Here is a 14,038-nt window from a genome sequence, read left to right as displayed (position 1 = left end):
ATGGAGAATAGTCTGTGTGATCTTGAACAAGTCAATTGCCTTCTTCAGGTCTCAGCTTCTTCTTATAAATGAAGAGTCTCTGTGTCCATCATTTCTCTAATCCTCCTCCAGGAGTTTATGTTATAGTACTGCCTTTGCGTGGGTTGTGCTGCTCAGACCTTCCTAGAGAGCTCATAAACTTTGCTTATACTGAACCAACTTTTTAGGTTGCAGAAATGACAAGCCTTTGAAATATCTGGGATACCCCAGCCTCCCTATAGTGGTCGAAACTTCCTGTTTGGACTGGAAAGGAACCAGACATTTTCCTGTAAGCAGGAAACCTCTTAAGGAACCCTCTTAAGCAAAGGAACAGATTCTCCCCAGGTTCTGGACACACCAGACTGTCTTTATGTGGAAAGGAAGTGGGGCTGTGAGCCAGCTGGGGTTGTCTTGGCTTTATTGTACTTTGTACAAGTCTCCCAGGACCTGGTAAGTTTCAAAAACAAACCCAGCCAGGCAAACTGCCTGCAAAACAAAAGAGGGAAAAGGCGAGGGTCACTGGATCCAAGGGGTATGTGTTTCCCTCCAGCCAGAGTGCGTAGACCTGTGATTGTGTGCAGGGGTATAGGCATGCGTCATTGTGAGCGTGTATCTGTGTGTATAAATAGTGGGATGAATATGTGTGAGGATCACCTTATGTGTGTACGTAACCTACTGCGTGTATATATTTAAGTGAGCTTGTATGACTATACATAGCACACGATTCGAGTTCCTAATATGTGTGAGGCTGTACATTTGTATATTGTATACGTCAGAGCATGAGCTTTGATGTGTGTGCAATGTGTTGGTGGCGGTCAGTCATTTTTTCAGTCGTGTGTGTGTGTCCAACTCTGTAACCCCATTTGGGGTTTTCTTGGGAAAGATACTGGAGTGATTTGCCACTTCCTTCTTCAGCTCATTTTACAAATTAGGGAACTGAGGCAGTTAAGGGACTTGCCCAGGATCACACAGCTAGTAACTGTCAGGCCAGATTTAAAAATTGACTGAGACGAGTCCTCCTGATTCCAGGCCAGGCACTCTCCCCACTGGGCCACATAGCTGTCCTTGAACTTGGGTTCCCAACCCCTCTTAATTCCAGTGCCTTCCCTCTGTTAATGATTTCCTCTTGATCCTCTGTATAGCTTGTTTGTACATAGTTGTTTGCTTATCTCCTCCATTAGACTGCAAGCTCTGTCTTTTATTTCTTTTTGTATCCTCAGGGCTTAGCACAGTGCCTAGCACATAGTAGGTACTTAATAAATGCTCATTGTTTATTGATTAATCGGATTGTGTGCTGTGTAGCTTATAGGTCTATTTGAATGTGAACATGAAGGTGTGACTGTGTCTAGGATATCTGTGTGTACATGTATGTGTGTGTGTGTGTTCGTGTGTGTGTGTGTGTGTGTGTGTGTGTGTGTGTGTGTGTGTGTGTGTGTTGGAGGCGGGTTTACAAAGTATATAGAGAGAAGTAAATACAAAATAGATACAAAGCAGATGTAAACAAGGGGGAGGTTGAACTTGAAGGTCAGGAAAGTCCTCTTGGGGACAGCTAGGTGGCACAGTGGATAGACCATTGTGCCTGGAATCAGGAAGACCTGAGTTCAAATCCAACCTCAGACACTTCCTAGCAATGCTATGCTCTCTTCCTTCACCCATTTCACATAATGAAATGGCCTTATTCCCCACCAAGGCCAACCCCCTGTACTTGTTCAAGCCATCCTATTCCATCCCGTTTCTTTCAACAGATTGCCCCTGCTGCCACCCCCTACTCTTTCACTTATTTTCAGTCTCTCTGTCTCTATGGCTCATCCCCTACTGCCTACAAACATGCCCACGTCTCCCCCATTCTGAAAACAACCCTCACTTGACCCTTCCATCCCTGCTAACTATAGTCCTCTATCTCTTCTGTTCTTTGGAGTAAATTCTTCAAAAAGGCTGTCTTCAATAGGTGCCCCCTTTCACTTTCTTCTAAATCCCTTAAATCTGGCTTTCATCCTTACCATTGCACCCAAACTGCTCTCTCCAAAGTCACCAGTAGTCTCTTGGTTGCCAAATCCAATGACCTTTTCTCAGTCTTCATTCTCCTTGACCTCTCTGCAGCCTTTGACACCGTTGATCATTCTCTCCTCCTTGATACGCTCTTCTCTCCAGATTTTCCAGGTACCTTTCTCTCCAGGTTCTCCTCCTACCTATCTGACCACTCCTTCTCTGTCTCCTTTATTAGATTGTATTCCAAATCACACCCTCTAACCATAAGTGTCCCCAGGGTTCTGTCCTGGGCTCTCTTCTCCCTCTATACAACTTCACTTGATAGTCTCATCAGCTTCCATGCATTTAATTACTGTCTCTATGATGATGATTCTCAAATCTACCTTTCCTGCCCCAGGCTCTCTACTGACCTTCAATCTCACATCAACAAATGCCTTTTAGATACCTCAAACTGGATGTCCAGTAGACATCTTAAACTCAATATGTATAAAACTAAACATGTTATCTTTTTTCTTTTTTTTTTTTAATTAGGCAACTAGTATTTATTAAGCACTGGTTATTTGCCAAGCATTGCATTAAAGGCTGGAGATACAAAGAAAGGCAAAAAGACAGTCCCTGCTGTCAAGTTGCTTACAGTCTAATGGGAGAGACGATATGCAAACAACTATGTACAAACAAAACATTGTATATATAATATATATGTATACATATATATGTGTATATATATATGTGTGTGTGATAAAATAAAGACAATCAACAGAATAATGAGCTGAATCTAATAGATCAGTTTAACAATGGTAAATGTAAAATTATATTGTTGTTCAGTTGTTTTTTAGGTCGTGGCCAACTCTTTGTGACCCCATTAGGCAGTTTCTTGGCAAAGATACTAGAGTGGTTTGCCATTTCCTTCTCCAGCTCATTTAAAAATATATTTATTTATTTTCAGTTTTCAACATTCATTTCCACAATAAACTTATCTTTCCCCCTAAACCATTGCCCCACCTCCTACCTTCCCTATTACTAGAGGAGACAGCACCATCCTCTTTGGCTTGAAACCTAGGGGTCACCCTGGACTCCTCACTATCTCTCACCCCCCACATTCAAGCTGTTGCCAAGGCCTGCCGATTTCACCTTTGCAACATCTCTTGAATATTCCTCTTTCTCCATTCTGAGGCTGCCACCATTCTAGAGCAGGCTTTCATTGGCTCTTCCCACTCCAACCCATCCTCCATTCAGGTACTACAGTGATTTTCCTAAAACTCAAAGCTGATCACGTCCCCAGCCCTTCTTCATTCTAGTACCTTCCCTCTCTTAAGATTTCCTATTCATCTTATATATAATTTATTTCACATCTATTTATTTGCATGTTGTCTCCTCCGTTAGATTGCAAGCTCCCTCATCCCCATGTCTGCCTGTAATATAGTACTCACTTAATAAATGTTTATCGATTAATTGACCCTGGGCAAGCCATTTAACCTTTCTCTGCCTAGGTTTCTTTAACTGTAAAGCAGGGATAATAATAGCTCCTACTTCACACCACAGTGCTGTTGAGATAATTGGTAAATTGTTTAGCACAGTCCTGGCATGGAGTAGATGCTCAATAAATGCTTATTCCCCTCCCCTCCTTCTGTGTAAGAGGAATCACTTGGGCTGGGCTCTAAAGAGAAATGGAGCCGTTTCATGCATGGGATACAGCCCGTGCCAAAGCACAGACATGGGAATATTGTATATAAGGTACAGCAAGTAGATCAGGGCCAAAGGCAAATACCAACCATTCTAGATCTTCTTATCCTTTCTTACTCTCATTCATGGAAAACCTCCATGAGCTTCCACCCAAAGTGCTGAGGCCTTTCTCTAGCTTGACCTCGTACCCAAGGGGACACATGGGCTGTCCATTGGTTATCCCTCAACAAATGAGGTGCTCACCTTCTTTTCCAGTGCCACGTTTCCTTGGTAACATTCTTGACAGTTTCTCCAGCATGATTCTTCGTTAATGTATCTCTCCACCTCCCCATGATCACCATGCATGGATGAGTTGGTCCATCAGCCCCTGTATCTTAGACAGACACTGATAATGCCAGCGAGCTGGGTTCAGAATTGAAAACACAAAGGCAAGAGCAGGTGCACGGCATTTGGCAAACGGTACTTTCAGTGTCCCCAAGCTTCTCTGTGAAACAAACACACATCTTTTGTACATCAGTTTGCCCCTAGTGATCCCATGTGCCTGAATGTCTTGGAATCGTGCAGGTGTGAAGAAGTATTACCCATCGCCTAGAGGGAAATGGACTTATCATTTCTCTGCATTTTATCATGATGACTGAGTTATTAGTCATTCCAGCAGTGCCTTTCCCATGCCCTGAGGGGAAAGGGAAGGGAAAGGAGGAACAGAACACATTCTTATTATTTTGGGCAGGGAAAAACTGAGTTCCAGAGATGGTCTTATTCCATTTTTCGCACGCTCTCAGAGGGGAGAACTGCAAAGAAAATTTCACAACCCTCCCCATTTCATCCCCGTTCCTATTCATATTTCTGTCGGGTTTGTTGACCCCAGGCAGCTGTCAGCCTCTCCCTCATTCAGGCATTGTACTCTGACTCTGGTGTAATCCTCTGTGGCCAGAACCTGGGACGTTTAGCCCCAGATCTGACTTCTTGGCTTACCATATCTCTTTAATGAGAACTTCTTGGGAGAACAGCCAACAAGATAAGGAGTGGAAACAGGCCAGCCAGGGATGGACAGTGAGAGGTAAGGAGAGGCTGGATGTTCAGGATTCCTGGAGTCATCCCCTTCAGATAACATTCTCATCATGCTACTCCCCCCACTTCTTAAGAACTTTCAATAGCTCCCTATGACCCATCATCTCAATAGAAGCAGCATGGCATAGTGGGAAAAGCAGTGGATTTGGAGCCAGATGACCTGTGCTAAAATCCTTCCTCCAAGGCTAATTAGCTAAGTAATGTTGAAGAAATCATTTTCCCTCTAGGAACCTGTTTTCTCATCTGTACAATAGGGAAATACCACTTGCTCTGTTAAATAGCTTTGAAAGACTTAAGAACTCTGATCAATAACCATGATTCAGTAGGACTGATAATGAAGTATGCAAGGTCACCAGCCTCACTTTCTCCACCAGGTCTAGGTCTACCTCATAACAGAGAGGTGATGGACTCAGGGTGCCAAATTGGACATATATGTGTGTGTATATACATATATATGTATATCTGTATATGTATAGGGGCAGCTAGGTGGTGCAGTACCGGGCCTGAAGTCAGGAAAACCTGAATTCAAATCCTGCCTCAAACATTTACTAACTGCGTGATCCTAGGCAAGTCACTTAATCCTTTTGCCTCAGTTTCCTTATCTGTCAAATAAGCTGGAGAAAAAAAATGGCAAACCACTCCAGTATCTTTGTCAAGAAAACCCCAAACAGGGTCACAACTGAAACAACTGAACAACAACAAAATATGCTTATACGCACATATGTTGTTTCCTGTGACATGTTATGTGCTCCTTGGATTTGTCTCCGTGTGTCCACACACCTAACATAGTGCCCAAGATACAGTAGCTGATTAATACATGTTTGCTTTTTTATTGATTCCTCAGCAGTGGTTCCTTGTAATCCAGCTTCTGGCCTTATCATCCCACCCAGTCTGCTCTCTGCAAAGATACTAATGATCTCTTAGTTGCCAAATCCAACGGCCTTTTCTCTATCGACCTCTCCCTGCCCTCTCTGCACCCTTTAACACTGATGATCACCCTTTCCTCCTTATTACTCTCTTCTCTTGAGGTTTTCGGGACATCACTCTCTCCTGGTTTTCCTCCTCTTTCTGTGACCACTCCTGTTTCCTTTACTAGATCCTCCTTCAGATCACACCCTCTAATCCTAGGAGTCCCTCAGGGTTGCGTCCTGGGACTTCTTCTCTCTTTCTATACCAGGGCTGTCCAAAATACAGCCCACAGGCTGAATGCGGCCCATAGTGCAATTTTACGTGGCCCGCCTGTGGGTTTTAATTTTCACAAGCGAAAAAATAAAATAATAATTTGCATGGAATGGGTATCAGATTTTTTAATTCCATCATTAATAAATAATCTCATTGATGTTAATTTTCTTTGGTGTTTTTAAGCAGTACTACAGACAGAACACATCGCACAGAATTTTCAATTGATCTGTGGGATGCGTTCCATCTGTACGATGCAGACTAGTCAGTATGCACCTACCTTTATACTGTTGTGTTGTCGCTTTGTTGTTTTGTGTTTGCTTTCAAGCTTCATGCCTTCGCCTGCTGTATTGATGACGCATGTTCCCCCACTTTCTATTAATGTACTGTATTTTTTTATTCTGGGTGCGGCCCAGAATTTATTTTATCTTAATGGGGCCCTAAGATAACCTAAGGTTGGACAGCCTTGTTCTATACTACTTTACCTGGTGATCTCATCACTTCCCATGGATTTAATCAGCATGCCTATGCTACTGATTCTCAAATCTCCCTATTCTACCCCAATATCTCTGCTGACTTCCAGTCTCACATTTCCCACTGCTTTTCAGACATCTTGAACTGGATATCCAATAGACATCTTAAATTGAACAGGTTCAAAACCAAACCCATTAGCTTTCTCCTTAAACCCTCCCCTCCCCCACCCCACCCCCTCACTACCTTTCCTATTACTGTACAGGGCAACATCACCCTCCCAAGTCCCTCAGGCTCACAAGCTAGAAGTCATCCTCAACTCCTCACTATCTCTCATCCCCTCTCTCCATATCCAGTCTGCTGCTAAGATCTCTAGACTCCCAGTCCCTGATGGAGAATGTGGCCCAGTCCTTCAGGAGTATCCCTCAGGGCTTCTTTGTCCTTTATGTGCTCTTTTGTAAGACTTTGACTCTAAAAATGTATAGGTTTAGTGACCAGGCCGGAATGACCCACCCAAAAACTAATCCAACCAAAACATTCAAAAAAGTAGCATCTAGAAGTTAAGTCACTTCATAGTAGATGGCTCTTCCTATGATGTGTCCGTTTCATGGGTGGAGAAACTTGGACCAAGAGCAGAGGAGGAATCTATCTGCATGTTCAGCAAGAAAACCCTGGTCTCAAGCAATTCAATTAAATAAGCTTTTATTTAACACCTATTATATACCTGTGTGGTAGGCCCTGTGCTCAGTGCTGGATAAAAGAGAACAGAAATTAAAGTTTCTGCCTTTAAAGAACTTTCATTTTACTGGGGGAGATAAAACATGTACAGAGATAAGTAAATAGAAATATATGGAAAATAAATATGAAGAACTGGGGTTGGGAAAGAAAGCACTAACAACTGAGGGAAGGATGTGGTCCTTGAAGTGAGCCATGAAAGGGGCTGGAATTTACAATCGTTTGTAAGTAAAAGAACATTCAAAGCATGGTGGGGAATGGAACACAGCCTATGCAAAAACATGGAGAAAGGAGATGGAGTATCATGGCCAAGAAATGGTAAGGAGGTCAGTCTGGCTGCACAGTAGAGTGCGCAAGAGTATGGTGTCACCAGTCCGGAAAGAGACTGGAGCCCAATTGTAAAGGATTCAAAATACAAGACAAAAAGGGCTCTAAATACGAAACAAAAAAGTCTAAATTGTAAAGGCTATAGGGAGTCATTGATGTTTCTTGAGCAAGAAAGTCCTCTATTTAGACTTGTTCTTTTGGCAGCTATGTGAAGGTTGGATTGGAAAGAGCAGAGGCTAGAAGCAGAAGGATCAGTTCAGAAGTTAGGGCAGTAATCCAGGCAGTAGCAAGGCATTTAATTTGGATAGTTATGGTATGAGTGGAGAGAAGAGGATAAATTCGAGAGATGAATACAGTTGTTCACTTGGGCAACTGGAAGGATGACAGCATCTCCTAAAAAATTATCAAGGTTAGGGGAAATGATAATGAGCTCTTTCAGACACGATGGTTTTGACATGCCTATGGGACATGGAGATATAGAGGTCCAGCCAGCACTTGGAGATGAGGGACTGAAGCTCAGGAAAGAACTGAGAGCTGGGTATGTAGCTTTGGGAGCTGTCTACACAGAGAGGAGAGTTGAATCCATGGGTGCTGTTGAGATCTCTGAGTGTAGAAAGAAGAAAAGAGGGCTCAGGAACAAAACCTGGGGTATATCCCTACACAAGGAACAGGAAGTGGTTCATGATCCTTCAAAGGAGATGGAAAATTCTTGGTCAGACAAGAGGAGAACCAGGAGAGAGCAATGTCATAAAAACTCAAGGATATGAGGGTATCCAGGATATGTCTTCTGCTAGAGTCCCCAACTTAACCATACTGTCTTTCCTTGGAAACAAAGGTTTGCAGGTGTGAGTGATCTCTGGTATGCGTGTGTGTGTGTGTGTGTGTGTGTGTGTGTGTGTGTGTCTATCTGTCTGTCTTTCTGTCTGTCTGTCCATCTATCTGTCTGGTGGGGACAGAGGTCCCATAAGCCCTGTTAAGTATGAGTTATTGAGGCCACTAGCTGCAGAGCTCATCACTTATACTACTCAGCTGCCCAACACTGAGCTGTTACCAGACTGAGAAGTGGTTATGGAAAGAACCCTGAACTGAGAATCGGTAGACCTGGGTTAGTCCTGGCTTTGCCACAATCTGGTGGCTTGACTTCAGCCAAGTCATTTCCCTTTTCTGACCACAGTTTCCTCATTGGTAAGATGATCTATAAGGTTCCCTCTAGTTTAGAGATTATAGAAGTTTGTGAACTCTAATTCACTAACAGGGAACAAGCACGGGGAAACTTAGACAATTTTCAGAGAAACCCCGCTGGGTAAAGAATCCTGCAAAAACCTGCTGTGGAGGAAGAAAGGCAAGGCTGTCTGACTTGCTTTGGGGCATTTGATGTCTTTCGTTGCCTAATGGCCCATGAGGTTAAATCCTCAAGGTCAGGTAGAACACCTATTCTGGGGATAAATGAGACAGTACTGGAGGCAGTTAGGTAGCCTACTACAGAGTCAGGAAGACTTGGGTTCAAATCCCACCTAAGACTCATATTAGCTCCATGACCCTGGGCAATAACACCTTTGTCTAAAGGATAAAATGAGATAATATTTGTAAAAGCACTATGGGAGTGCTAGCTGGGGCCAAAAATGCAAAGAGGTGGAAGTAAATCAAAAGGAAAAGGTGATTTTGAACCAGCAATGACAGAAAGAGGCAGAAGAAAGTAGTAGGAACATACCCAGCAAAAATGAGTATAATACTTCAGGGGGGAAAATGGATATTCAATGAAATAGAGGACTTTCGAGCCATTCTTGATGAAAAGACCAGAGCTGAATAGAAAATCAAGAGAAGCATGAAAAGCAAACGGTGGAGCTTCTTTCTCTAGGTAGATTTGCCCAGCTTTGTCCAACCAAGTGAGTTTGAGAGATTCGGAGCTCTTGCTCCAGCTAGTTGCAGGCAAGGGAAGCTTTTCCATCAGACAAATCAATCACCAATAAGAGGGAAAGTCCAAGCCTTGACCTGGCTTGCTAAAAGAAATGGACTTTGAGGGATACAGTGCAGATTTGAGGTGAAATGTAAAATGAAGAAGAAATATGAAACAATCAACAATCTTGCAAACGCCTTTAGATTTAGATAGCTTTAAATACTAACCCCCTGGCCAGGTATAACAATATTGTCACTGCCTCTTGTTTAGTTTAAATGTGATTGCCAATCCACACTTGTGAAAGTCATTTGTGCCTTAGCTTATCTTTTGTGTATAGGAAATAAAGACATGTCCCATAGCTGGGGAAAAAAAAAGAAAGAAAGAAAGTAGTGGGAAGTAAGCTGGCCTTGGATTCAGGAAGAACTGGGTTTACTATCTACCTGTTTGCTTTTGTCTGCCTCAGTTTCCTCCTATGTAAAATGGTGATAGTAATGGCACCTACTTCCCAGGGTGGTTGGGAGGATAAAATTGGATGATATTTTTAAACGCTTTGCAAACCTTAAAGTGCTATGTAAATTCTTATTCTTATTATCACAGTCCTGTTTCTAATACACCGAGGCAAATCTGTAAGACCATCAATTGGTTAAAGGTGGTTAATTCTCCCTGGTCCTTCTTCTCCTCCCTTCTGCACCCCCTCCAAAATAGATCCCTTAGATTTGGGAGGGTGGGGGTGGAGGGAGGACGAGCAGAAAGCTAGCTGCAGTGAGAACCAGCAGTCAGGCATGGGGTCTCCCTCGACTTTCTCTCTCCTTTCCAGAAGTGCTTTCTCTCCACCGGTAACTCCCAGATATTGCAAGGACATCTGGAATGTGCTGCTCCAGTGCAGCCCCGGGCTCAGCAGGGCAGAGGTTGAACGGTAACTGGGAGTTGCCCACCCTAACCTCGCATGGCTTCCTCCCCAGCCTCGTGTTCATGCTAGGTGTAACCAAGAGGTGACCGGCAGAGGAAAGGGGAGCGAGACCCGGACTTGACCCCACAGGCACAGAGTGAGGTGCGGGGAGGGGCGCTACAGCTCTGGGAAGGGTCCCTTCCCCGCCCCGCCCCGCCCCCCACCCCCACTCCACCAGCTCTGACTGGAGCAAAGTGGGTAGGTGTGGTTGGGGCTGGGCTCCCAATCCCGTCCCACGGCATCCCAGCCCAGTTAGCTAACTCCAAGGCAGTAGGAGCCCACTCAGGGCGCAGAGAGCCAGAGCAGCCTGGCGGCTCTGCCGGAGCAGCCCAGCGGCCCCCGGACAACCGGAGTAGCCCTCTGACAACTGGAACAGCCCAGGGGCCCTCTGACAGCCAGAACAGCCACCCGACAACTGGAACAGCCCAGGGGCCCTCTGACAGCCAGAACAGCCACCCGACAACTGGAACAGCCCAGCGGTCCCGGGACGGTCGGAGCAGTCCAGCGGCTCCCGGACATCCAGAGCAGCCCAGCGACCCCCGCACCCCCAGCTAGCCGGAGCAGCCCCTGGACAGGCGGAGCAGCTCAGCGGCTCCCGGGAACGTTCCAAGGGGGTCTCGCGCCCCGGCGCGCGTGCTGCTCCCTCACGAAAGCAGCCCAGGCTCCCAGCAGTTGCCACAGCCCTGGGCATTCGTGGGAGCTGGACCGGCTCAGCCTCTCCCAGCAGCCGCCTCCGCCTCCTCGATCACCGCTGTGTCCCCCCAAAAAAGGACAAGAAAAGAAAGGATCGGCGGGCGTGATGGCTCTGAGTTTCAGAATCCAGCTGCAGGTCCTGCTGCTTCTGGCCGGCCCGGGATTGGGAGCCCCGCCCAAGGCAGGGGAGCGAAGACGAGAAGCGGAGGTAAGTGGCATCCTCCGTGTCTGTCTATGTGTCTGTACCTATGTGTGAGTCAGTGGGGGGATGTGCTAGTGGGGGGCGGGCACAGGGGTACGTGTGCTTGGGCCAGGACTAGCCCCTGCAGCCAAACTCCGAATCCCATATGGGATTATCTCTAGAGCCACATAGAGTTGCTGCAAACTTGACAAACTTCATCGGATTCCCCCACCCCCCTGCACAAGACAGCCCTGTACAGACCCCTCCCCGTACAAAGACCCTAAAGGCCCAGCGTTTCTGCAGGTTCCCCAAGGTCTATTTCATAATCTGACAGGGGTCTGCTTCCAAAACTGTGGTCTGACTCAAGGGCAGGACCACACATACATACACACACACATACACACGCACACACCCACGCGCGCGCGCGCGCACACACACACGTGTGTGTGTAGCCTGTATGGAGGTGAGATTGTGAACCAGTCTTGGGAGAAATGGATCCTCCCCTACCCCAACTTCCCTCACAACCTGACTCAGTTTAACCCTCCAAACAACAGGGAGAATGTGGAGACAACATGAATATGTGCAAGGCACTTTGTTAGATCCTGGCGAGGGGCACCAGACTGCCAAGTTCCAGCTTTAGTGCTCTTGCCCGTCACTTCAACCCTCAGCTGCCTTGCCTGCCTCATTGAGTTGTTGCAAGCACATGCCGGGTGTGAGACTCAGCGCTTTGTAGCTGTAAATTATCATTAATTTGTCATCGTCAAGTCTGGAGCTCACACCCAGTTTTGCCTCTGAGGCCTTTCCTCTTCTCAAATTTGCAATCTAGTGTGTCAAAGATGTTTTATAAGGGGGTTGGACTGGGGATGGGCAGGGAAGGAGTGGGCGTCCGTAAAGACTCTCCTGTATGTTGTACTGGGAAAACTTTGGATTGTTAATGTGCACTTGCTAGAAACACCTTACTTATGTTAGAGAAATAGCAACAGCGTGCTGGACTTAAAGTCAGCAAAACTTGCTTTCAAAGCTCGATTCTGAGACCCTAGCATCTCTATGTTCTCTTCCTTCTTCCCACGGTAATTCAAAGGTAGGACCAAACCATTGCCATTTTAAAAGCAGAGGAACCAGAAAGTGAGGCTCAGAGACAGAAGTCATATACCCCTATCTAGGGCTGTGGACCCAAAACTCTAATCCTCACAGAGGTTCATTCCTACCTTAAAATGACCCCCTTACTACCTCCCATCTCTAGTGTCCAAGAGTGCGAAGGAGCAGTGGAGAGTTAAAGAGAGCCTTCTCTAGGTCATTCTGGCAGCCTCATTCCTCTCCATTTTTGGTTTATAGTGTTTGTGTGTAATCGAATTAAATAAAAGACCCTCCGCCCCACACCACTTCCAAAGATTGGTCTCCTGATCCTGATATTTGCTTCTGTGTTCTAGGTTATTCTAGGTTATTATTTCCTTGGACTGGGGTCCTATAACCACGACTCCAAGTGTTCTCATGGCCCCCAGGATTACTACTAATAATTTACTTCTAATAATAATAATAATTTCCCCAAAAGTTAATATGTTGCTTTATATTTGATAGCAATGCCTCCGACTTGGACTCTAACCCTAAATGCCTCTGACTCCGATTTCATGTGTTCCCTGAACAACAATAGGTAGAAAGTATTAAGGACCTGCTGTTTCTTACTGCTGAGAACCTTTTATAGATGAAGGTTGAGATACAGATATAGATGAACCTCTGAGGTTCAGAGGTGCTGAGCCCAGTTACGGATGAGGAGACAGAGGCTAAGGAAATGCCCAATATCATATAAGTAATGTGTCAGAGCTAGGCCTCAAACCCAGTACTTCTAGTACCAAATCTCCTGCTCATTTTCGTATGCCCTACCGCCTCTGGGCCTCTGAATAATCAGCTAAGGATTCCTGAGATATCTCTCAACCTCCTCATCCCATCCCCCATTGTACCCCCAATAGCTCTGCTGCTCTCTCTTTTTACTGTCTCAGGCAAGGGGGAGCTTTGGAAATTAATAGCTGGCAGATTATGCTTCTTTCACCTTAGTGAACATCATTCTTGGGAGTGGAGGAGACATGGAAGGAAGATGTTTCAGGTGGAAATGCTTTGAAAGCTTAAGAACTCTGAATGTGGCAGTGTGTGTGTGTTTGGGGCGGGGGTGGGGTGGGGTGTATGTGCCCATCTTGGGCCCTCCTTGAGGGCATGGACTGAGTCACTTTTGCTTTGATTTCTCCAGCACAGGGCATGGTGCCTGGCACATGTTAAGCACTCAGAAATGCTTGTTGATTGATGGGTGGATTGGGTTGCCTGTGGAAGTGGCCCTGAGTAGCCACAGTATAATAAAGCCCAGTGTTTTCTGGAGTTCTGAAGGTTTATTGCTTATAAATCTGCTTTATGTTGAACTGTTCCTTGTTGTCCACTTGGAAAAGTTCAGGGCTATTTGGAACAGCAATGAGTGGGAAAGGCAGCCTGCTGTTGAGTGGAAGGATTAACATCTATGGATGAAGTCCTCAGATTTCCTTCCTCGCCAGTCACCCCTTCTCCCCCCCAACTGCTGTGGGCCTCTCAAATGGAAAGGACTATCTTTGGGGGACTTGTGTGATTTCATTTGTGCTGGTATTTATCACAATGACCTAAAAATATTAACTTGGGCTCTGCCTGCTGATGGCCTAGCTGAATTGGCAAGTCAACACCAAATGTACCCATGGGAAGCTGGGAAATTCGAAGCCCATTTCCCCAGGGAGACTTTGAGCTTTGGAGTCTCTGCCACTGCAGTCACCGTGTCTGCTTCTCATAGTCTGAAGTCCTCATTTTGCTTACTGTGAGTCAGAAATAAAGT

At 45.5% G+C, this 14,038-nt stretch overlaps 1 protein-coding gene across 1 annotated transcript in view; it reads left to right on the top strand.

The window, feature by feature from the left end:
- Window positions 1–11,118: 11,118 nt before the first annotated feature.
- The window catches only part of GAS2L2 (growth arrest specific 2 like 2), a 24,210-nt gene continuing 21,290 nt past the window's right edge, over window positions 11,119–14,038 (top strand). The window contains exon 1 of the mRNA XM_036768157.1: window positions 11,119–11,220. Coding sequence (XP_036624052.1) covers window positions 11,119–11,220 — 102 coding nt within the window. The remainder of the gene's footprint in view (window positions 11,221–14,038) is intronic.

Source organism: Trichosurus vulpecula, chromosome 7 (assembly GCF_011100635.1).
Source record: "Trichosurus vulpecula isolate mTriVul1 chromosome 7, mTriVul1.pri, whole genome shotgun sequence".
In the NCBI taxonomy this organism is placed as follows: Eukaryota; Metazoa; Chordata; class Mammalia; order Diprotodontia; family Phalangeridae; genus Trichosurus; species Trichosurus vulpecula.
Note: the sequence above shows the minus strand (reverse complement) of the source record. Positions and strands in the feature narration are given on the sequence as shown.